Here is a 22,882-nt window from a genome sequence, read left to right as displayed (position 1 = left end):
TCGTTAAAAGTAAACTTTCGAGCAAGAAGTTGAACAAGCTATTCAGTCCAGTCTCTTCGTGCAACTTTTGCACTTTCATATCAGAACAGAAAATTCATGAATACGGAGAAAAATAGTACTCACTTTTTTTCTGCAAAATTGTTTTATTTGTAGTTCTATTAATTTCAGTGGCCTCTGCCACCATCCTCGGAACTTGTTGCACTGAAAAAGAATGTTTTCATGATAAAAACAATTTTTCTTTTCAGAAAAGGAAACCGCGGGAGTATTCCAAATTATGGAATGTTCCTGTGATGATAATTTCCTACGAGATGTTTGTTCGCTATGTAGAGGACATCTCAAAGATGAAGTTTGATCTTCTCATTTGCGACGAGGGACATAGACTGAAGAATGCCAGCATAAAGACTTCTGCAGTAAGTATTCCACGATTTCATATACTGCGTAAGAAACACCTGAACTGAGAAATTTCTGCTCTTTTTTTTTACATAGACGAACAAAAAAGTGTTGCTGATAAAACATATTAATAACATTTTTACATGTAGTTTTGTTACTGTTTCTTTTTTGTTGTTGTTTATATTGAATTTCTGCCCCTCTAGGTTAGTAATGAAGATGAATGATGAATTGATGAAATTGAAATAACACCCATGCCAAGCCTAGGACTCATGATGGCAAGATTTTGAGTCAATTCTTCAAGATTCTCAGCTGTGTTGGTGATGTGATGACATTAATTATGCAGCTATTTTGCCCAGTATTGCTGCAGGATCTGTTCTTAGTGTCATTGAAATTTCATATTAATATTCCCTGATGATGAGATCAATTTATGCACTCAAAATTGAAATAAATGCCAAGTTAATCCGAGAACACTTGTTTGAATCATGTTGCCATTATTATATCCATAAAATAAAACCAATGGATATCACGAACTAAAACTTCACGTTCTGTTAAGTAGATAGATTCTTGATCTAGTATGTTTACTCGTTGGTAATAAGAAAAACTCAATATGCTGACCAAGGCAGTAATTTATTTTATTATAAAACATAAACTAAACGTAACGTTTCAACCTTCTAGCAAGGTCTTCTTCAGACTCTGCACCAAGTACAAATGTAACAAGTTACGAAAACAGGGCGATATATATACACAAACATTACTCCCCTCCAGACTATTAGAAAGTTGTTTTCCTGGAACATTCCAGCAGGTGGCTTTCCCTTGTCAACTGTACTTTCACCTGACAGGCGATATAGCTAAACATTTTCTTTCATCTGGAATGTGGTTCAACTCTTTATCTCACGCTCTTTTCCTTTCTTCCTTCTTCTCTCCTCTTTCTCTCTTGTCCTTTCCACTCTTTCTAACACCTTCTTCCATTCTTTGTTTAACTTCAGTGCACCATTCCAGTTCATTGTGTCTTCTTCACCTTTCTTCTCTATTTCCTTGGCTTCCTTCCATTTTCTCACTAGCATTCTCTTCTCCCTTCCTATCTGCTTAGCCTCATCCCACTCTATGTCATGTCCTGTTTCACTCGTGTGTTTAAATATCGCATTTCTCTCTCTCTTAAGTCGTACATCATCCCTATGTTGTTTCAACCTGTTTTCAGCCTCTTTTTCGTTTCTCCTATGTACACACTGTGACATTCTTTACATTTTACTTCGTAGATAATCCCTTCCTCTTCCTCTTCTCTGTTTTCCTTTGTTTGCATTCTTCGCTATTCTTAACATGCTTCTCCCTCCCTTCCTGTATGTTTTAATGCCTGCTTTCCTAAGCACTTTGCATATCTTTTCTGTGGTCTTCCCCATACTCCTTGGTAATAAAAATGCCTTTTCCAGCTCCTGACACAATTGGAGTGCCCAAGAAGGATTCTGCTCACTGGAACCCCTATCCAGAATGACCTGCAGGAATTTTATGCTCTCGTCGAGTTCGTGAACCCTGGTCTACTCGGAACAAGAACAGGTGCAAACTCTCACTTATTTTAAATTTTACAAACAGCAAGGTTGTTTGTTAAGTGTTGTTGTTAAGTTTGCTTTCTGTTATACACACATTCCTTAGGAAGTGATTCCCAAATGTTGGTCTGTGATTTTTTTTAATTTTCTAAGTCGGTGTTTAATATTTACTGAATGGGTTTCATTTTATTGCTTAATTGGTAATAAGATGATCAATTAATTAAGCCATGCATTTCCAGCCAAGCAGTTCTAGTGTATGCTTTTACCTGTTCCCATGTCTTTTGTTTTATCCTTGTGATGATGTAACATCCTTCAATCAATAATAATCTTTTGAGGCTTTTGATTGTCATGATGTGTGATGTTTTTATCCTGATTTTAATACATTTTGCATAATACGTTTTACAAGGGCCTCAACTGATATCAATTGTATTTGCAGGTGCCTTTCTGAGTGCAAAAATGCCACACAACGATTTTGAGATGTCTAAATATCCTGGCAATCGTGCAAAATTCATAATTTTCATTATTATTTTTTTTTGGTTAAATCGTTCTCATATCAAATTACGAATAAATTAAAGCAAAACTTACATATTAAAATTTATAAATACAGTAGAACGTCGTTTATCCGCAACGTCAGTTGTCCGCACACTCAAAAAAGCAAGATTCAGCTTTGAACAAATTCAAGCAATTTCTTCAATTGTGCATTGGATCTAGATGTGTTTTAGTTGTTTTTTTTTTAAAATGGACTGGCAACCCTGCAGAAGGAAAGTTGAGTAATGGACTCTGCAACAATTAAGCAGAAGGGGTGGGAACACCTGCCAAGCAACTTTGAATTCATCAACCTAGCATTGTTATCAGAAACTAGCAGTACAGTACAGTACTGATTTTTAAGATTGCTTCTTTGTGTACTGTGCATGCTTTTCTTTGTTAAATAAACACATGTTTGGTTATCCGCAAAAATCGTTAACCTTCGGTCCCAATTAATGCAGATAAACGACATTCTAATGTACTCTGAACCACATTGAATTGTTTTTTTTTTTTAAAAATTAAATTTCTATTGGTAGGTATCTGTAAGAATGTTGCACTGGTATCAGTATCATTAAAAGTGGTATCAGCTTAGATGCAGTTTTATCAAGAAGAATTGTATATATTGGCTTGCTCCTCATTAGTGATGTGACGAAGCTGAAAATTTACCGATGCCGATGTACTCACCGATAATTTTTGGAACCGATACCGATGCTGATATTTAACTGATTCCGATACATAAGATTATTACACAGAAATGGAATGTTATTTTCAGCATGACAAAAATAAATTTGCTATGTACATTTCTATTGCATATCATATGTATATACATATATATTCTCAAGAGTGGGAATGTACATTTGCATCCACAAAATGTTATGTGAACCTTTAAGAAGAACATGGATTCTCAAGAGATTAAACATTAGTACACAAGCAGTTCTTTGAAATGCAAAATGAATTCCTGTTATGCCAGAGTCAACTTCAGAAACATAAGATTTGGAAGCACTTCAGGAAGTAACCTTCTTCTTCTCTTATCTCAAATCTGTTCAGCAACACTGAACACTCAATCACTGAATACTGATGCAGCAGGTATGCCCAAGTATTTTCTCAGCACTTGCTTCAGGTTTGAATATTCATTTTTGAATTTCCAATACAACAGAAGATTCTGGTTCAGCAATGCACTGTTTTATTCCCGATTTATAGTTGTTGATCCTCTGAATGAGTTTGCAATAATTTTATTACAAAAACTCTACAATAATGACGAATCATAACCAAATTTTCAATAAATCTTACAAAACTAGAATATAAAAGTTATTAGAAGGCAAAAACTCTAGTATAATCTGTACCGGTTTAAATATCGGATTTTTGCCGATTCCGATGTGTCAATTTCGGCCAATTTTCATACATCTGTAATTGGCTTCGGCACATCCGTACTTCTCATGTAGATGGGAGACTTGAACAGGGAAATACTGATCTAAACGTTTGAAACCATCACCACCAAAACCATTGCATTGTGCCTTTATCAGTGGCCGCGGTGGTTCAGTCGGTAACGCGTCTGACTACCATGCTCAAGGTCCCGGGTTCGATCCCCGGCCGGTTCAAATACGGGAACTTTTCTAACGTTGGAAGCGGCCCTGGCACCCACCCAGCATCGAATAACATAGGTACCTGGGGGAAACCCTGGGGGGTAAAGGCGGTCAGGGCTGTGGTGCTGATCACATCACCCCCACTCACGACCGGATCAAGAAAGTGTGGGGCGTTACCCCCTATACGCCTTCATGGCATGGTGCTAAGCACAGGGGAACACTTTACCTTTTTTTTACCTTTACCTTTATCACTGTCACTGTGTCTTTTCATGTTCGTGGCAGCCTTCAAGCAGCAGTTTGAGGACCCAATTGTTAGATCAAGGCAGCCTGGTGTGGACGAAGAGACTCAGAGAACTGGCGAAGAAAAAGCCTCGCACTTAAACTTCCTGACAAGTTGGTTCGTTCTCCGAAGAACTCAGGAGATCATAGACAAGTATCTGCCTCGGAAGGAGGAGGTGGTGCTGTTCTGCAAGGGTTCTCCATTGCAGGTATGTAGAGCTTTGTGGTTATTGAGATATGGAGACTTTTATATGAATGAATTGATTTCACTGGGGAACAGTGAAATTGTGGCACAGTGTTTGAGAACTAATTTAGGACAATTTCATGCTGCTGAATAATGATAATATAATATATATCCTGAATTGGTTCTAATTTATGAAATAAATGTAACTAAACCAAAATGGCGGAAACATAAGACATACCTATAAATGAACTTCCAACAACAATTGAATATTTCTTTTTGTGATTACAATCATTATTATAAAAATAAATTTATATAGGCTTATGATCATAATAATTAAGAAAATATGTCAATGAAGTAACAAACTATATGAAACGTTTTCTATACGTTTCCTGCTGTATTGCTTTTTAGGACAATCCCTCTGCAAGCTCCAACAGTAGTCGGCCATCATGTGGCGATTCCACCGTCTCTAGAACCTTTCTTCCATTATCCTTATATCCTGATGGAACCTTTCTGCCTGTTCTTCACTAAAATCACCAAGGTTCTCAGGGAATCTCTCAATGTGGCTATGTAGAAAATATATCTTCACACTCATATTAGCTCCCAATTTCTCAAACTTTGGCAACATATTTCCAACTATATCGCAGTAGTTTTCTGCCCTGTGATTCCCCAAAAAGATTTTGACGACGGACACAAAGCTCAGCCAGGCCTCAGATACGATGTAAGACATGTAAGTTGTAAAATTGGCATTATTTATAAGTGTACGAATTTGTGGTAAAGGTAAATTTTCACTGTGCAGTATTGGCGGCTTTGCTGACTGTACATAGGGTACACCCAACTACGCTTTTTGAATATATTCATGCCTTTAACATTCACAGCACAAAAATAACAATCATTAACATGATTTTTTGGTTCACTCCATGTCATGGGCACTCCAAATTTGAGTCCCTTTCGTCCGTCTTGGCCCCAATAACAAAGTGATTCCAAACAAGTCTTGCAAACTATATGTGGGACCCATTTTTTATTCTGTTGTGCCAGATTTTTGTCAAAATAAGCCTGATACAAATCTCTCACTTCATCCGTGATATTTCTTCTCTGTGACGGTAGACAATATATTCCACATATATAGCAAAAAACATTTGGGTTACTGAAACACTTACTACGTGAGGAACTCATATTTCCAATGTATTCACATTAAACACATTTCGCTTAGTTATACTACAAAATTCAACATTAAGAGATATATTGCCTACTTCTTCTTCTTCTTCTGACCCTGTCAGACAAAACACTGTCGACTTTGGCCAATGTTTCTGTATTTATACTATAGGACATCATTAGTCTGTGATATGGGATTTCTGTTACACAACTTTTCCTTACAATACGCAACAGATGACACTAAACAATCTTCAATTTTTACACTTTTACATTCTATGTTCTGTTTATAATTCAATTTGACATTTTCGAGCGTATCCATATAAAATCCAAATAATTGGTATTGATAAATCAGATAAAAGAGAAAGTAAAGATATAGGAAATGGAATTTTTAATCTTATCAGATTTTTATATAATATGTTTCGTTGGTGAGAGAATTGATCACATTCCAAAAATAAATGTTGGGCATCTGGATTATCTTTACCACATGTACAATTTTGTTGATGTATAATACCAATTTTCGCTAAATGTGCTGGTGTACGTACATGACCAGTTCGCAATCTATTAATAAAAACTATAACCTGTCTTGGAAGAGGACATCTGTGGAACCATGGTTGACTTGCATCAAATTCCGCCAGCCATCTATATGTATGACCTACCATCGTCAATTGTTCCTTGCACCAAATTTTCCAGTGATTTTTTATTTTAATTTTAACTCTAGGTAATAGATCTGTATAAGGGAGTCTGATGAAAGATATTTGAGGTAAATCCCTTGCTCTCTTAGCGTACATATCAGCCATATTATTACTCTGGTTAATGTGATGTGCCTTGACATATGTAAACTGAACAGTAATATTTTTGGATTGTGCTTGTTGAGTTAATTGTATAATCAATATAATGAAAATAGATTGACGACATAGTTGAGGATATGATGATGTTAGTGCCTGTAAGACACTTAACGCATCTGTTAGAATGAGTATTTTTTTATAGTTATTTTGTATGGAATAAGTTAATGCACGGTAAATAGCATAGCATTCTGCTGTAAAAATTGTAGTGTCTGCTGGTAACCTAAATATTTGGTGTTGATTCATTTCAGGAATATAAAACGCACAACCTACATCCTGAAATTTTTTGGAGCCATCAGTATATATGAAAATTAAATCTGGCCATATTTCTCTATACCGAGCGTGCTGACCATGATCTAAAAATTGGACGTTAGCCTGAGCATAAAGAGGCAAATCTAATTTATATACTGGAGGTGAATGATATGTGAAAGAATTTTGGTACGCGTCAGGATCCATACAATAACAATGAAGAAAATAAAATTTCGGGTTGATCGGATCTATAACATTCATAATTGCCCACTGTTTTTGTGTTTCAAATAGCAAATTGAATGGATGATTATGATTCTCCCAGGTTTGAAAAAGAAATTTATTTGTTAATTGTTTGTGCCGATGAGATAGAGCCATCTCTCTATTTTCCATATAAACACTTACGTTTGGACTAGAATTCATCAATCCAGAGCAAATTCGTAATGCTTTGCGTTGTAGTACATCAATTTTTTGTAACTGTTTTGAGGACGCACCACCGTAACTGAAAGCCGCATACTCAAATAAGGAACGAAAGCAGTTTCTGTAAAATAGCAACATAATTGTGGGTTGACTGCCCCACTTAGTAGTTGCCAATCCACGAAGAATGTTTAGGACAGATTTCCCTCTATTTATTAAATAATCTATATGCAGTTTCCAATTATTTTTACGATCGAAATGAATTCCTAAATATTTACATGTAGATACCACTGGGATGTCAGAAATATGATTAATATTATTAGGAAATACATTTTGGCTACGAGAATTAAAAATCATAACTTGAGATTTATTAAGGTTGAAAGATAAACCTACTTCATAAAACCATGCTTGAAGTTTATGTATTAAACGTGTCATGTCTATTAATCCCTGTGTTGCTTGTGGAGTAATTCTGTAAAAACAGAAATCATCTGCATACTGAATAAGTTCAAAATCCTCCAATTGTTCATTGTGTAGAGACTGTGTGTATATATTAAATAGTATAGGACTGAGTGGAGCTCCTTGTGGAATTCCTGTAGTTGTGAATCTAGGCCCCTGGATACAATTTTGAAACCAGGCAAAAATTTTTCGATCAGCATATAAATTCCAAATTAATCTGGGAATCATAGGAGATATATATATTCTTTCTAGTAATTGACAAAGTTGCATCAGTGGTACAGCATCATAGGCTTTTTCCACATCGATAAATAAACTATAACAATAGGAATTCATAACAATGTTATTTTGAATTACAGCGTTGAGAATTGCAATGGCATCTTGACTACTATGTTGTAATCTGAAACCAATTTGCGTAGGGGGAAAGAATCGTTGTTTTTCTAAATTCCACATAAGACGTTTTTGTAGCGTGCGTTCGAATAATTTTTCCAATACTGAAATTAGAACTATTGGTCTGTAGGAACGGGCATTTGATGGTGGTTTATTCGACTTTAATATAGGAATTACTACATGTGTTTTCCATTCTGAAGGTATACTACCCCCGGTATATGTTTTATTGTATATAGCGACTAAAATATCAAATCCCCTTTTAGGTAAGCTCTTTATAGCTTGGTATGGAATTCCATCCATTCCTGGTGCTGAATTTTTAACTCTATGTAGTATATTATGTAATTCTATGACAGTCACAGCTGGAAACTCTCTTGTAAAAATTTGTTGTGGAACGAGAGGAGGTTGATATTCTATATTTACTGAAGGAGGCGCAATCATGGAGAGAAATTCATTTTGCCAGGTTACATCAATTGTCTGTTTCCTGCTTAGTTTCGGGTGTCTTAAAGAATTAAATTTTTTCCAGACGAGTTTTATAGGTTCAGCATTTCCTAAAGAGTTACAATAATTTATCCAGGCTATTTTTTTGGCTTTTTTGAAAGCTTTTTTAGCAAGAGCCTGACTTCTTTTCCAGGCAATTTTGTGGGTAATTGTGGGTCTGCTAGCAAATGTTTTCTCATCACGTTTACGGTTCTGTTTAGCAGTCTCGCATTCTGGTGTCCACCAATATAATTGTGGGAATCTATGTGTATCTTGCCCTTTTGAGCGTACACCTACGATATCCAGAGTTTTTGTAATTAGTTGTATAAATTGAGAATACGAGATATCAGTATTAGATCGTAAATTTTCTGATAATATCAAGGAGTCAATTGTTGTGGAATACAATGACCAATCAATAAGGTTAGTTTTCCAGCGTCTAAGGAGAGGTGTATTTCGCGGGATCTGTACATTATACATAAATCTTCCTTGAACATGTATGGGTAAGTGATCACTTCCACGTATATCCTCATCCACAAACCAGGTAAGTTGGGGGAAAATTTCATCAGACACTATGGTTAGATCTATCACAGAAGGATTATTTCCTGATCGAGGAATATGTGTTATGGAACCATCATTAAGTATGATAAAATTATTATGTTCTATCCAGTCCACTAAAATCTGGCCTAAATGATCTGATCGTGAACCGCCCCACATTGGATGATGCCCGTTAAAATCTCCTACACAAATATAAGGGCCTGGAATATTGTCCAGAATACCTTGAAAATCTTGTAGTTGTATTTTTTGAGATAACGAATTCGAAGGTATGTAAAAATTAATAATACTGAAATAAAAGTTTTGTATTTTTATGCGCACTGCTATGATTTCTACATGATATCTGTTTACTATATTAATTTTTGGGTATAAAAAAAGAGTTTGGTGGGCCACACTCTCATGAATGTGTATGCTCACACCTCTTTCATTGTGTTGAAATGGCGGACCTATAGTATTATAATATTTTAGATTGTAATTCTCGTATTGCTTTCCTTTAGTCTCTTGTAAACAGAGAATTAAAGGATGGGATTCCTCAATTAGTTTATTTAATTCGATTTTACGTGCGGAAAAACTATTTATATTCCACTGAATTAAAAATTCCATTCCCTACAATATACTATTAATTTTTTCCCCTTTGATTCCTGGATTTATGAAATTAAGTTTTGTAAAACAGTCAAGAGATTCCCTGTTAGCTCATGAATATGTTTAAGTAGTGGTTGTTGTCTTCTAAGTTCTGATATATTTATTAGTGCCGACCACAGCTCTGGCAAAGTTTGCATTAACGATTTATACAGTGCCTGAAGATTTTCCGCTGGAGGATTTGAAATGATCTGTCTATTTGATGATCTATGCTCATGTGGATGTTGCTCAATGTGATTGGATCCAGACTGGGGTTGCGCATTTCGTCCAATTGGGGGTGATGGCGTATTCTCCTCGTCTTCGGATAAACTGTCAAGTGATGAAGATTCATAAAATAGCTCTTTAGGTGGTTTTGGAGTTTCTCGTGTCCTTATATTACTTCTACGTGAGTGCAGCCCATCTTTGCTCACACTCGTGTGATTTTTCTGTTTTCGCATTGAGGGTTGCGAGGATGTAACTATTTTAGGAGTTATTGACTCTCTAGTTGTCACAGATATTAATGGACTTGCCATTGTACATTGGATGACCTCAGCGTGAGAGGGGAGCGGTGGAAATTGTTTAGCAGTTAATGGAGGTGCCAAAATGTCTCTTCTGGTTAGAGGTGGTTTATATGTCCCCAATATTTTTGCCTTAGCTTCAAAATAAGATAAGTTTTCCTCCGCCATCCGCGTCTGTATTTGCTGTTCTATTTGTCGTTGAGGGCAATCTGGGGATGTAGCTCTATGATTGCCTCGACATATGACACAAATAGGAACTTCTGTGCAGGAATCTCCATGTTTTTCTTTTCCACAGTTGATGCAGATTGCTTTTGAACGGCAGTTCTTAGTTTGATGCGCATAACGGAAACAGTTTTGACATTGTAAGACAGACCTCGTTCTAGGTCGGACCTCGAAAATTTCACTGTTTACTAGTATTCTTTCTGGTAAGACATTACCCTGAAAGGTTAGGCATATTAATTTTGTGTCTCTCAGATCGAAAGAACCCGTATTATTCCATACTTTCTTCTGCATACGCCTCGCGCTGATGACTGGGATCGCCGATTGCACTCCATCCATAATGTCTTGTACACTGATATCTATGCCAACTCCGAAAATAAGACCGTCTCACTGTACAAGAGCTTGAGGAATTCTAGCTCGAACCTGTAAATCTTTATGATACATTTCGTTTTGTGTGAAAGCATTTGCAGCTTTTGCATTTGGAAAAGTCACACGGACTCTATTTTTACCACACTGTTCGATCAATTCTATGTCTAGTCCTGCCTTTCGAAATTTATTCCCTAAACTGCCACCGGACAGTTTTCCTATATTTTTTCCTGTTCCCTCTAACAGTACTATATATGGACCTGATTGTGCATTGTCATATGTGTACTGTCGTGATGGAGAATTTTCATTCTCGTTCGATCGGATGATTTTATCTGGTTGGGCAGTTGATTCTGAATCCGCCGATCTCTTTTTTGCACGATGTTCTTGTTTTTCTTCCTCCCCTTTCATGATAGCATCCTCGTCATTCACTCTTGATATATTATTCTGTAGAAAGACGGGAGTTTCACCACCGCTTAATGCTAATAGGGTATCAGCAGCACATAGGGTTGCTTCTTCCCCCATTACACTGATTAATAGCGTTCAGGTGAGTCAGTTTATCGTTACCACTACTATACTCTTATTTACACAAATACACACACTAAGTTAATAAATCCAAATTAATTTTCACTTCGAATACCTCACAAGAGGTATTTTATAGTCAAACACGTAATAACTACGAAATAAAAACCGGATAACACAATCACGATCCGAAAAACCTCGTAGCCGAACACAAGCTCCAACTTACCTAGTCACAATCAGATATATTGCCTAGCAATGCTTCATAAGTTGCCTAGCAACAATTTAAAAATAAATAAATAAGTTTCTTCATGGGAATTTCAGCCCATTATCAAATTTTGATATTACCGAGAAAAGCGTGGAGTAATTTTACAACCTACATTTTCCATGGTGTGTTTATTTTTATAACTGGAGTCAATTCAACTGAACCAATCATACAATTGGCAATCACAGCTGTTTTGTGTGCTGAAACTGTTATTAAACTTAATGCCACAAAATAAATTTTTTTTTTTTTTTTGTTCCCCAGTGTTTTCAATTGAAGTTCTCATACAGTAGTATTGGGAAGACAAGCATGGTCATTGGGATGGGGACTGAACTTGTCTGTTGACCCACTGGAAAATTGATCTCTCTCTCTTTTTTTTTAAATTACAAAAACTGTTTTTATTTTGTTTTTATTTTAACATTGGATCGTAAAAAATAAATTTGTGAAAAAAACAGGCCCATATTACATTTTTTTCAAATTGCTCCATTTAATCCACAGATTAGAGAATTCCGAAAATCAAAACTTAATGTGACAGTTAAGGCATCTTACACCACATGCCATCATTTCACTAAATAATACAGACCAGTTTTTACATGTACTTACTTTGTTGCCAGCCAGATATGGAGTAGGAAGGAGTGACAGGGCACTGCATTGTCTTTTCTCTTTTTATCTTATTTTAACATTTTTTAACTTAACTTCGCCATGTTTTAAACCCTGACTAGTCTTGTCCATCTCCTGAGGAAGCCACATGATGTGGTCAAAGCTAGAGATCAAAGGAAATACGTGCCAAGACTGATTTTTATTACTTAGTTTAATGTGACAGACCAAACAACATAAACGTAATGGCTACAATTTCCCCCTAACCTTTCAAGCTTTTTCTTGAACAAGATGTGTGCAATTTAATAAAAAACAAAAGAAGTCATGCATTTCTGTACACTAACTATAACTATATGAAACGTACAAATATAATGAAAAACGGTTCATCATGATATTCACTAAGTAGAAAAGTCTCTCCAAAGATATAATAAAGTGAAGTAAAGTGCTCCCCTGTGCTATGCACCATGCCTTGAAGGCGTATAAGGGGTGTGGAGTAGGGATGGCCAGATCCGGATCCGGTTGGTTCCGGATCCTAAAATTTTTCGGATCCGGATCCGCGGATCTGGAATTTACAGACCGGGATCCGGATCCAGAACTTTCAGATCCGGATCCGGTACTTTTAGATCCGGATCCGGAATTTTCGGATCCAGTTCCGTTTTGCCATCCCACATGCTTATAACATATTGCTACCTGTTAATATACATATATATATATAATATACATACATACACACACACTATATATGTGTGTGTGTGGGCGTGCGCAATTTATAATTAATTAATACACTTACAAGAAAGGTCTAAGTCTCCCCCCCTCAAATGTCAAGATGAGGAGAAACTAAAGTGGGGATCTGACCCTGAAACCACGTAAATATGGCATAGGAAGAAACAGGGGGCATAGGGCCTCCCTATACACCTGTCAAATTTCATGGGAATCGGAGGGGGACACAGGGGTCAGATGATCCCCACGTCAATTTGTCCTCATCTTGACATTTGAGGCGGGTTTTGCCCCCTAAAACAGTTTTTTAGCCGAAACAAAAAAACACGTATTTCTTCCTTTGGGCCCCTCTATACACCTGCGAAGTTTCATCAAAATCGGAGGGGGACACAGGGGTCAGATCCTTACTTCAATTTGTCCTCATCTCGACATTTGAGGGGATTTTGCCCACTAAAACAGTTTTTAGCTGAAACAAAAAAAACACGTATTTCTTCCTTTGGGGCCCCTCTATACACCTGCCACGTTTCATGGAAATCGGAGGGGAACACAGGGGTCAGATCCCCACTTCAATTTGTCCTCATCTTAGCAATTGAGTGGATTTTGCCCTGTAAAACCGTTTTTTAGCTGAAACAAAAAAAAACACGTATTTCTTCCTTTGGGGCCCCACTATACACCTGCCAAGTTTCATGGAAATCGGAGGGGGACACATAGGTCAAATGCCCTCTTAAATTTGTCCTCATATTGACATTTGAAGGGGGGGTTGCCCCCTAAAACAGTTTTTTAGCCGAAACAAAAAAAACACGTATTTCTTCATTTGGGCCCATTTATACACACACCTGCCAAGTATCATGGAAATCGGAGGGGGACACAGGGGTCAGATCCTCACTTCAATTTGTCCTCATCTTGACATTTGAGGGGGTTTTGCCCCCTAAAACCGTTTTTTAGCTGAATAACCTCCCTTGTTAGTCTTACACTTTGTAATTATATAACACTGCATATATTATAATGTTTTATTTTAATTTGTAAAACTGTAACTGTAGAACAATTGTATAATTTTTGTATAACATTTCTATCTTGTTATATGTGTTAAAAGTTTCATCCTGGAATGGAATGTCTCACATTTATGTGTGTTTCCATTTCCAATACATTCGAATGAATACATATTCGTTTCAATGGCATTTACAAAATCACCTCTGACATTTTATGTTAAACTAGTAAGATTATTTTTGTGCACGAGTGTGTTAGCCAATGCGTAGCAAAGTATTTTAGGAACAACACTTGAAAAAAATTATTGTAGAACTAACTAATGAAAAATTTCTTTGTAATCGAAGATCATAATACCTTTTAAGGTGTGGTAATATTATAATGGGATTGAGATACGAAACTCTCGGATCCAGAATTTTCGGACCTGGATCCGTTTGGCCATCCCTAGTGTGGAGTTATGGCCCCACATATTCTTGATCATGGCCGAAGGTGGGGGTGATTTGATCAGCACCATGCCCCTGGCTGCTTTTACCCCCCAGAGTTTCATCCAGGTACCCACTTTATACGACGCTGGGTAGGCACTGGAGCCACTTGAACAGGTGGAGAAATTCCCGGTTTTCCCCTGCCAGGGATCGAACCTGGGTCTCTCGCATGGCAGCAGATGCCCTAACGACTAAGCTACCGGGGCTGTATTATACCAAAGATATAATAATAATTATTATTATTGTTATTATTTGTACAGTGGGATCCATGAGTATTACCGTGCAACTTGCCCATCACCATGTTCGTGCACTTTATTTAACCCAATAAGATCTTCAAGAATTAAAAGAAAACTCAAAACAAGCTGTTAACAACTTCTGCACCAGCATACATAATAATCCATTGCTTAAAAACGCATAGGATGTAATAGAAATATTAATGAAAATAATCATGGACAATTTGCACTGTAATACTCATAGATCCCACTGTACTATTCAGGTTTTATCAATGTCCTGACAGCCCCATGCAAAAATTTCTGGCGACACCCATGAAGACAAGTTAGACACATCTCTCCAAAAATATATACTTCTAAGTGCGGTACAGCAGCACAAGTGTTGGCATCTTGCATGTAAAAGTGCTAGAAATATCAGAAGATAAAATAGAACCAATTGTGTGATGCACTTATTGCATACTACAATTTATGGTTGTTGGCTAGGCAGGGGAAGCTTACGGGAAGTGACAAGTGCCTGTCGGTCAGCAAGTGGAGTCGGAAATAGAACCAACCTTCCTCCACATGCGAAGGCTGAGCATGCAGGAAGTTAGTTGTGGAATGGCATTCGATTTAGGCCAGCCTCCATGACAGAAATGACAGGGGTCCCAGGTTCGAATCCCAGTCCAGGTGTGGGTGTTCTTTGTGAGTGTCCCTTCATCAACTTCATCACTCATCCTCATCTATGCGATTAGCCAAAAGTGGCAGAAAAGTTAAGTAAAATAAACTAAATCCTTCATTCATTCTCGCAAATGTCAATCTCACTTCCACGTAGTACTACAGGCCAGCGAGGCTCTGGTGTCTTGACCTATGGCCAATATAATCCTCATAGGGTTGTGTGTGTGTTGTCCTGTGTTGTGTGTGTTTTGTCCTCATGTGTGCAAAGTGCCCCTTTACAGCCTCAGCTTTTGACCTAAGTAAGAATATTTTAGTCATCAGAGACATGTTTATTTTAACTAAGATAAGGGGTTAGTCCCCATATAATGTAAGGGGTGCAAAATAGCCTAAGTGCTGACACACTCACAATTTTCAATTCAATTCAATAAGAGTTGCGAAAGTTCTTTTCAAAAGGCTTCATTTCTTGCAGATGCAACTGTACAAGGCAGCGGTGGAGTACTGGGAGTCTAGGGAGGCCCAGGAGAGTGCAGACGTGGTTCCCCATCTGTCCATCCTCACAGCCCTCAGGAAAATCTGCAATCATCCGTTGCTTGTGAAGGCCTCCTCGCGTGATACAAAAGGAGAAGACGTAACTATATTTTTCTTTCTCTTCCTGGCCATTTAATTTTTGTACGAACCACACTAGCAGGTATAAACTGACACGCAGCAAATAATCAATTTGAAATGCATGGAGCATGAGCCCGGTGGGTCGTTAGTGAGATCTTCAAAACATGCTATTTTCTTTCATACTTGTAATAATTTGGTACATTTTCTGCAGTAAACTCTGTGGTCTTTCATTCATTTGCCCAGCAGAGGAACAACACACTCCAGGACTTGCGGAAGTTACACCAATTGTTGGAATGATATAATAGCGCTAATAATTATTCACACATGCATTGGCTAATGGTGTTTTTTTTGTTGCAGGATAATTTCTACGACTACCTGTCGCAGTTTATCCCACGGGAGCAAATGGTGAGTGTCTCCGCAGTCGAGCAGTCCGGGAAGCTCAAAGCAGTCGTCAGCCTTCTGGAAGAAGTCTGCTCCAAGAGACAGAAAATAGTCCTAGTGTCCTACTACACTCAGGTGTGTGGTATTTCCTCATTCATTCCAATATGTTGGTTTTTAACTGACCATAAAGGTTATAGCCAGTGGGAGATCAATAGATGAAGAGAACATTTCCTTAAATGTTTTAACATGTTTCCTTGAATTATCTTCAAAATGTGAGGAGCCACAGCAACTGTTGCAGTGGGTGTCTTTCCCCTTTTATCATGAACCAATTCTGTTTCGCAAAATTATTTTAGCACTGAGGCTTAATCACCTCTCTGGATGTCTTATTGAACTCAGCTGCCACCTCCCTCTGTGTCACCCTGCTTGTCCGCAAAGAATTATCTCCACTCTGTCATGTTTTGACAGTACCATAGCTTTCCTGTAATCAGAAAACCATCCTGCCACTGTTTCAAGACTGTGAGCATGTTGTACATTACATATAACAACATAGCAATATACAGAGTGGTCCAAAAGTATGGAGACACCCGAATAAAAGTTCAATGGTATACTGTTCCGCAAAACTAACACTGCAGGTTTGTAATAGGGGTGGGGGAAAATGTTATAGGGCATATGATGATGGCCGTCATCTTGAATTCAACTTCAAAATTTTAAATGGGAATTGGGTGATATGATGTATCAAATCAGGCTAGAATTTCATGAGGAATGCAGTGGTGAAGGTTATTTTGACATATCTTTAACCAGTAAAAAGTTATGAATGGATTCTTGTACCAATTTGCTCCTTGTCGATGTGTCAGAAAGAAACATTAAAATAGCTCTAATTCATCGAGATCATACTGACGTATAGGGAGAGAAGTTTGCATGCCATTGCACATGATTTTAATCAGGGATATTCCCAAAGGGTTGAATTTCGTGACTGGTTGTTTCCAACAATTGGAGTGTGATGCTTCCACTGGAATGAAAAGTCCTTCACAGTGGCGAGGCTAATTTATATGTTTACAGGGAAATTAATGAACAGAACAGAACTGTACTTTCACCTAAAAGGCTAAACATATTTATTTCCATATAGAATGTGGTTGGGCTTTATATCTCACGCTCTTTTCCTTTCTTCATTCTTCTTCCTTCTCTCCTCTTTCTCTCTTGTCCTTTCCACTCTTTCTAACACCTTCTTCCATTCTTTGTATATCTTCAGTCCCCATTCCAGTTCATTGTGTCTTCTTCACCTTTCTTCTCTATTTCCTTGCACTCCTTCCATTTTCTCACTAGCATTCTCTTCTCCCTTCCTATCTGCTTAGCCTCATCCCACTCTATGTCATGTCCTGTTTCTCTCGTGTGTTTAAATATCACATTTCTCTCTCTCTTAAGTCGTACATCATCCCTATGTTGTTTCAACCTGTCTTTCATCCTCTTTTTCGATTCTCCTATGTACACACTCTGACATTCTTTACATTTTACTTCGTAGATAATCCCTTCCTCTTCCACTTCTCTGTTTTCCTTTTTCTTGTTTGCATTCTTCGCTATTGCTAAGATGCTTCTCCCTCCCTTTCTGTAAGTTTTAATGCCTGCTTTCCTAAGCACTTTGCATATCTTTTCTGTGGTCTTTCCCATACTCCTTATTGTTGTATTCTTGGCAATTCACACTAACTGTAATACCAAGCTAGACTGTTCCTTACTACTAAGTTAATTGCAATGAATAAATGTGAATTTTGAAGCACAAATGTAATGTTAATTGTGACAGCAGCTTTAAGGGTTCAAGTAAGTGATGATATTTATTTTGTACTTTTACAGACATTGGACTTATTGTCCGAACTGTGCTCCTTCCTTGGATATCCCTTCTGCAGGCTTGATGGTTCCACCCCAACAGCACAAAGAATGGACATAATTAAGAGATTTAATGGCTCATATTCCAATGAGTGTAAGTTTCTTGTTTATAATCTTATCTAGTAAAAAACAGAGTATTGAATCGTGGAAAGGTCCATGTAATCTATCTTCTAATTCACTGGCTTTTCGTGTTCTGAATTCACTCGATAGATCCTAGTTCACGTCAACTAATGTTCCTTCTGTGCAGTTTTGAAATTCTAACAGGCCATTTAAGATTCAACAACCAATGAACAATCAATATATCAGATCCTGATTGATACCCAAGGAGTGTATGCAATATGCACAGCTCTGAAGCTGCGTATTCTTTGTTTTTCTTGGTGTTTCTATGACGTGTTCAGACTTCTTTCTCAAGAGATATTTTATTGCATGGTGGCACAGAAAGTAGAAAGTTCAGCTTACTCTCACAGTGTATTAGTATCAGAAAGTGTCAGTTCAAATGTAATCGCTGATGCCAGCCAATACTTCTCTGGAGTTTTTGGTGGCTTACAGTGTCGATAAAGTGCCACATAACACTTGTAGTCTAAAGTATACCAAATATATATCCAAGTTGTATTGACTCAACTCTAATTGAAGTACAGTATGACCTCGTTAATCCGGATACCAATAAGCCAGACTTCGCTTAATCTTTAAATACACCATAATAAATGTGTTTTGTTGCTATAAATGGAGTTTTAATGCACTTTCTACTCTTCTTTTAGGTTATTTCAGTTAATCCGGACTTTCGTTAAACCTGTCAACTTATCCCCCCCATTAGTCCGGATTAATGAGGTTTTTCTGTATTGAGCAAAGTAATACGTAACATGATCCAATCTTGATTTTACTGCTCATGAGGTGGTATCTTACTAATTGCAGATGTTTTTCTCTTGAGCGCAAAAGCTGGTGGCGTGGGACTCAATCTGACAGGAGCATCCAGGCTGGTGCTGTATGACACCGACTGGAACCCAGCGAGCGATCTGCAGGCAATGTCTCGCATTTGGAGGGATGGGCAGCTCAACGCCGTTTATATTTACAGGTATTTAATAAGCCTCGATAACAAATTTGTTCATTCATCTTTCTTAAAGCAAAAATGTTCTCTCTATCAATTCAAATATTGCAACAGTTTCTATTAAAATTCCGTATTTTCTCCCCAGAAAGAAGAAATATTAAATAAGGACTGGCTCAGTCTCGCAGTTGGTATAACATTAGCTTGGTATGCCAGGAACCTGGGTTCAAGTCCTACAGAGTGACCACAAACAGAAAAAACCTTCCGCTAAAATCGTTTGCGCACTTTCTCCTCGATCCGTTCAGCTCGGGCCATAAGGAAGCATGGTTCACCCTGCCCCTCGCGGGAGTATGGTGCACAGGAGTCGCGGGTCTGCGCAAGTTTTTTTGCCTGTTGTTCCACTATAGTCGAGCCTACATTTTTCTTGCAAATTTTTACGTAAAAATTTATTTGTTTAGATTCAAATGTAACAAAATGGTCACAAATTCTAATCACCATCTTTATGAATTCATAAAAGAGTAAAATTTTATTCCAGGCTCCTGACAACAGGTACCATAGAAGAGAAGATCTACCAGCGTCAAATTTCCAAGACAGGCCTGAGTGGCACTGTGGTTGATCCTAAGGATAGCAACGCCATTCGCTTGTCAAGAGAGGAGCTGTTGGTAAGTTACTCTTCTCTAATTCCAGTACTGATGTACTTGGATGACATTTTTACCACTTCTGATATTAAATTTACCAATAGCAAGAAGCAATTCACAAGCATTTAAAAGGTGACTGATACATCACATCTTTAATAATTCCATGGAACCATATGACATGTATGAATTTTGTTTTAGGGAAAGGAAAAAAATGCAGAATAGTTCCAACTACTTATCAAGAAAAGATCCAATAATTTGGAAAACTGACTTAAGAAAGGCTTTTGTCAATGTCAGTATTAAAATCTGTGCAGCGTGTGCAAGAAATATCACCTCTTTTCAAGGATTGGCTGCATATATCCTGTGTGTGCAGCATGATATTTAAGTTTGAATACCCAACTTTTTAATATTACAAATTGATTTTATGTAAATGTGTTGCTTCTTTGCTCCAATGCAACCTTTCTGTCTTCATAGGATCTCTTTACCTTGCATGAAGACAGTTTCTGTGTAACGCACGATCTCTTGAAGTGCAACTGTGCAGGAACAGGACAAGTTCTTTCAGCTGAAGACGACGAGGGAGAGACCTCTGAAAGGGACTGCCAGCTGCAGCTTCTGAAGCCCTCCCTGTGCATGCCTCGGATGAACCAGCTGTTTAAGTGGCAACACTTGCATTCGCCCTTCGACCATAGCCTCCTAGAGGTGAGTATACAAGCGAAGTTGTTGTTTTTAGAAAACAAAACCTTTCTTGAAGCCAGGACTGGACTCCATTTTAATATTATGTGCTATTTTGTGTTACTTTTGGCTAATTGTAACACTGAAGAAGAACAGCAGGATGATATTAATAAAAAACACCCTGTTGCGGCCCTTGGTTAGGTTGTAATTGGTTATTGAATGCTGCTTTCCTGTCTCTTGAGGGCACAGGGAACAGTTTCCATGTCCAGCCAGATGCAAGGACCCGAAACTGCTCCTCCCCTGTCAACCTTTCCCCATAGTAAGCTGGGGAAAGAGAGGGAGAAAACTTAGCATTACGCTTATGAAAGTATTGTCTTACTTGTTCTCTTTGGAATATCACAAAAAATGTGTAGAAAAACGCATCAGCGGGAACAGAACAGGCTGCGATTACGCTTGTTTTAGGAAAAGACGAAACTTCCATTTGATTAGCCGTAACTTAAAGTGGAAGTTATTTGTACGTAAGGAATACATGGGAGTCTATAAATAATTACATTATTATCATATTTTTTACAGATTTTATATAGCTTAATAAAGTAAAGTAAAGTAAAGTTCTCCCCTGTGCTTAGCACCACACCCTGAAGGCGTAAAGAGGGTATGGGGGTAATGCCCCACACTTTCTTGATCCGGGCATGAGTGGGGGTGATGTGATCAGCATCACGCCCCTGACTGCCTTTACCCTCCCAGGGTTTCCCCCAGGTACCCATGTTATTCGATGCTGGGTGGGCACCGGGGCCGCTTCCAACGTTAGAAAAGTTCCCGGATTTGAACCAGCCGGGGATCGAACCCGGGACCTTTAGCATGGTAATCAGACACGTTACCGACTGAGCCACCGCGGCCACCTTAATAAACGACTTATAAAACAGCTTCCACTTGCAACATGGGTAGAAAATAATGCTCGCTTGTCCTAGGTTTTGCTTTTTTCAGTAGCAGTGCCCATTCCGACGATACTGAAATAAATGCATAGCTGATGCGAAACTGTCACTCTTTGCCATACATCAATCATAATGATGATGAATGAAAGAACACCCATACCTCTCTTGAAAGACAAAATACAGATGCATGTTCTGTGGAGCCTTATGTCTTCACCCTTCTGAGTAACCAACCAACCCCCTACTAATTCCCTTTATGCCTATGCTAGATTCATATGGTGCAGTCACAATGTGTAAAATTTTCAAATATCCTAGGGTGAAGATTACTATCAACAGGAATTGATAGGTCTGCATGTATTATGTGTTGATGGTGATTTTGCCTCAGCCATAATTCTCATTTTATTCACAAAAATTAATATCGTTACACCAATGGGCAAACCATGAATGTTCAAATTTCAACTTTTTCATCTAATGCAATTTGACCATTTTTTGTCGATAGATTCCTATGTTAACTTATATGACCTAATAGACAGCCGAAAATAGGTACATAAATACTGAGGACTACAATTATCAAAATGTAAAACCTCATTTTTTTCTTTGGGGAGGGGGGGCTTGAATATTAAAATGCTTTTATCTCAAAGTAAGATTTAGCACATTTCTGGTTTTGGCATTGATGCAATGATATGTACAGTAAAACCTCGTTAATCTGGACTAATGGGGGGATAAGTTGACCGGTTTAACGAAAGTCTGGATTAACTGAAATAACCTAAAAGAACAGTAGAAAGTGCATTAAAACTACATTTATAGCAACAAAACACGTTTATTATGGTGTATTTATAGGGCATGAATGTTGTTTGACTTCAAAAATTTGTGTGTTGGCTTAAAGGAAGGGGAGTCCATTACGGAGCAATATGACAAATGCGATTGTTGACTTCTAGCCACATTTAAAACTTTTTTTTGCCTGTCTAGCTTATCGGGGTCCAGATTAATGAGGTTTTACTGTATTTCAAGATTTTGAAAATCAATTGAGCTAAAATAAAAATTATCTTAAGAGCCGAAAGTGAAATAACGATTTGTATTTATTTTATTGCAGGAATTGGGACTGACTTCTGCATCTGATGCTATTACATTTATTTTCAAGAATTCTGTAACATAGTCCAGCTTCACACTGGAGCATTCATTGGCTGTGGACAAGCGTTGTTTTGTTAACATGATGTAATAATATGTTTCAAGGAAATAAGAACAAGGATAGAATCGGAAGGTAAGAGTACTTGTAGATATTTGTAATAATAAATGTTTCATGTTATTTTGTGAAATATTCTTGCCTAATTGTTTTAGTGACATGCTTTGGCTTATCAGTTTTCATTATTGCGCAACCAGGATACAAGCGCATCCTTGCACTTAAGATACTCATATTTCCTTACGAGTTGACATGGAGGTTTGGATCCCACTTTAAACTGTAGGTCCAGTCCCAATTAGCCTTACTGTGGGTAAAGTGGACATAAAACACCAAATCAACTGACCAACCTTACGAGTTGTTCCGCA

General features: G+C 37.7%; 1 protein-coding gene across 1 annotated transcript in view; it reads left to right on the top strand.

Moving 5' to 3' along the window:
- Positions 1–22,882, top strand: part of LOC146004724 (DNA repair and recombination protein RAD54B-like) — a 70,357-nt gene that overhangs the window by 19,020 nt on the left and 28,455 nt on the right. Inside the window, exons 9-18 of the mRNA XM_083143680.1 lie at positions 246–410; positions 1,818–1,941; positions 4,322–4,527; positions 15,664–15,822; positions 16,158–16,316; positions 18,027–18,153; positions 18,972–19,131; positions 19,637–19,763; positions 20,211–20,435; positions 22,431–22,598. Of these exons, the coding sequence (XP_082999806.1) occupies positions 246–410; positions 1,818–1,941; positions 4,322–4,527; positions 15,664–15,822; positions 16,158–16,316; positions 18,027–18,153; positions 18,972–19,131; positions 19,637–19,763; positions 20,211–20,435; positions 22,431–22,493 (1,515 nt within the window). The 3' untranslated portion in view covers positions 22,494–22,598. The remainder of the gene's footprint in view (positions 1–245; positions 411–1,817; positions 1,942–4,321; positions 4,528–15,663; positions 15,823–16,157; positions 16,317–18,026; positions 18,154–18,971; positions 19,132–19,636; positions 19,764–20,210; positions 20,436–22,430; positions 22,599–22,882) is intronic.

Source organism: Lepisma saccharinum, chromosome 22 (genome assembly GCF_977018435.1).
Source record: "Lepisma saccharinum chromosome 22, izLepSacc3.1, whole genome shotgun sequence".
NCBI classification, from domain to species: Eukaryota; Metazoa; Arthropoda; class Insecta; order Zygentoma; family Lepismatidae; genus Lepisma; species Lepisma saccharinum.
The sequence above is the reverse complement of the archived record's forward strand: the minus strand, read 5'-3'. Positions and strand labels throughout refer to the sequence as shown.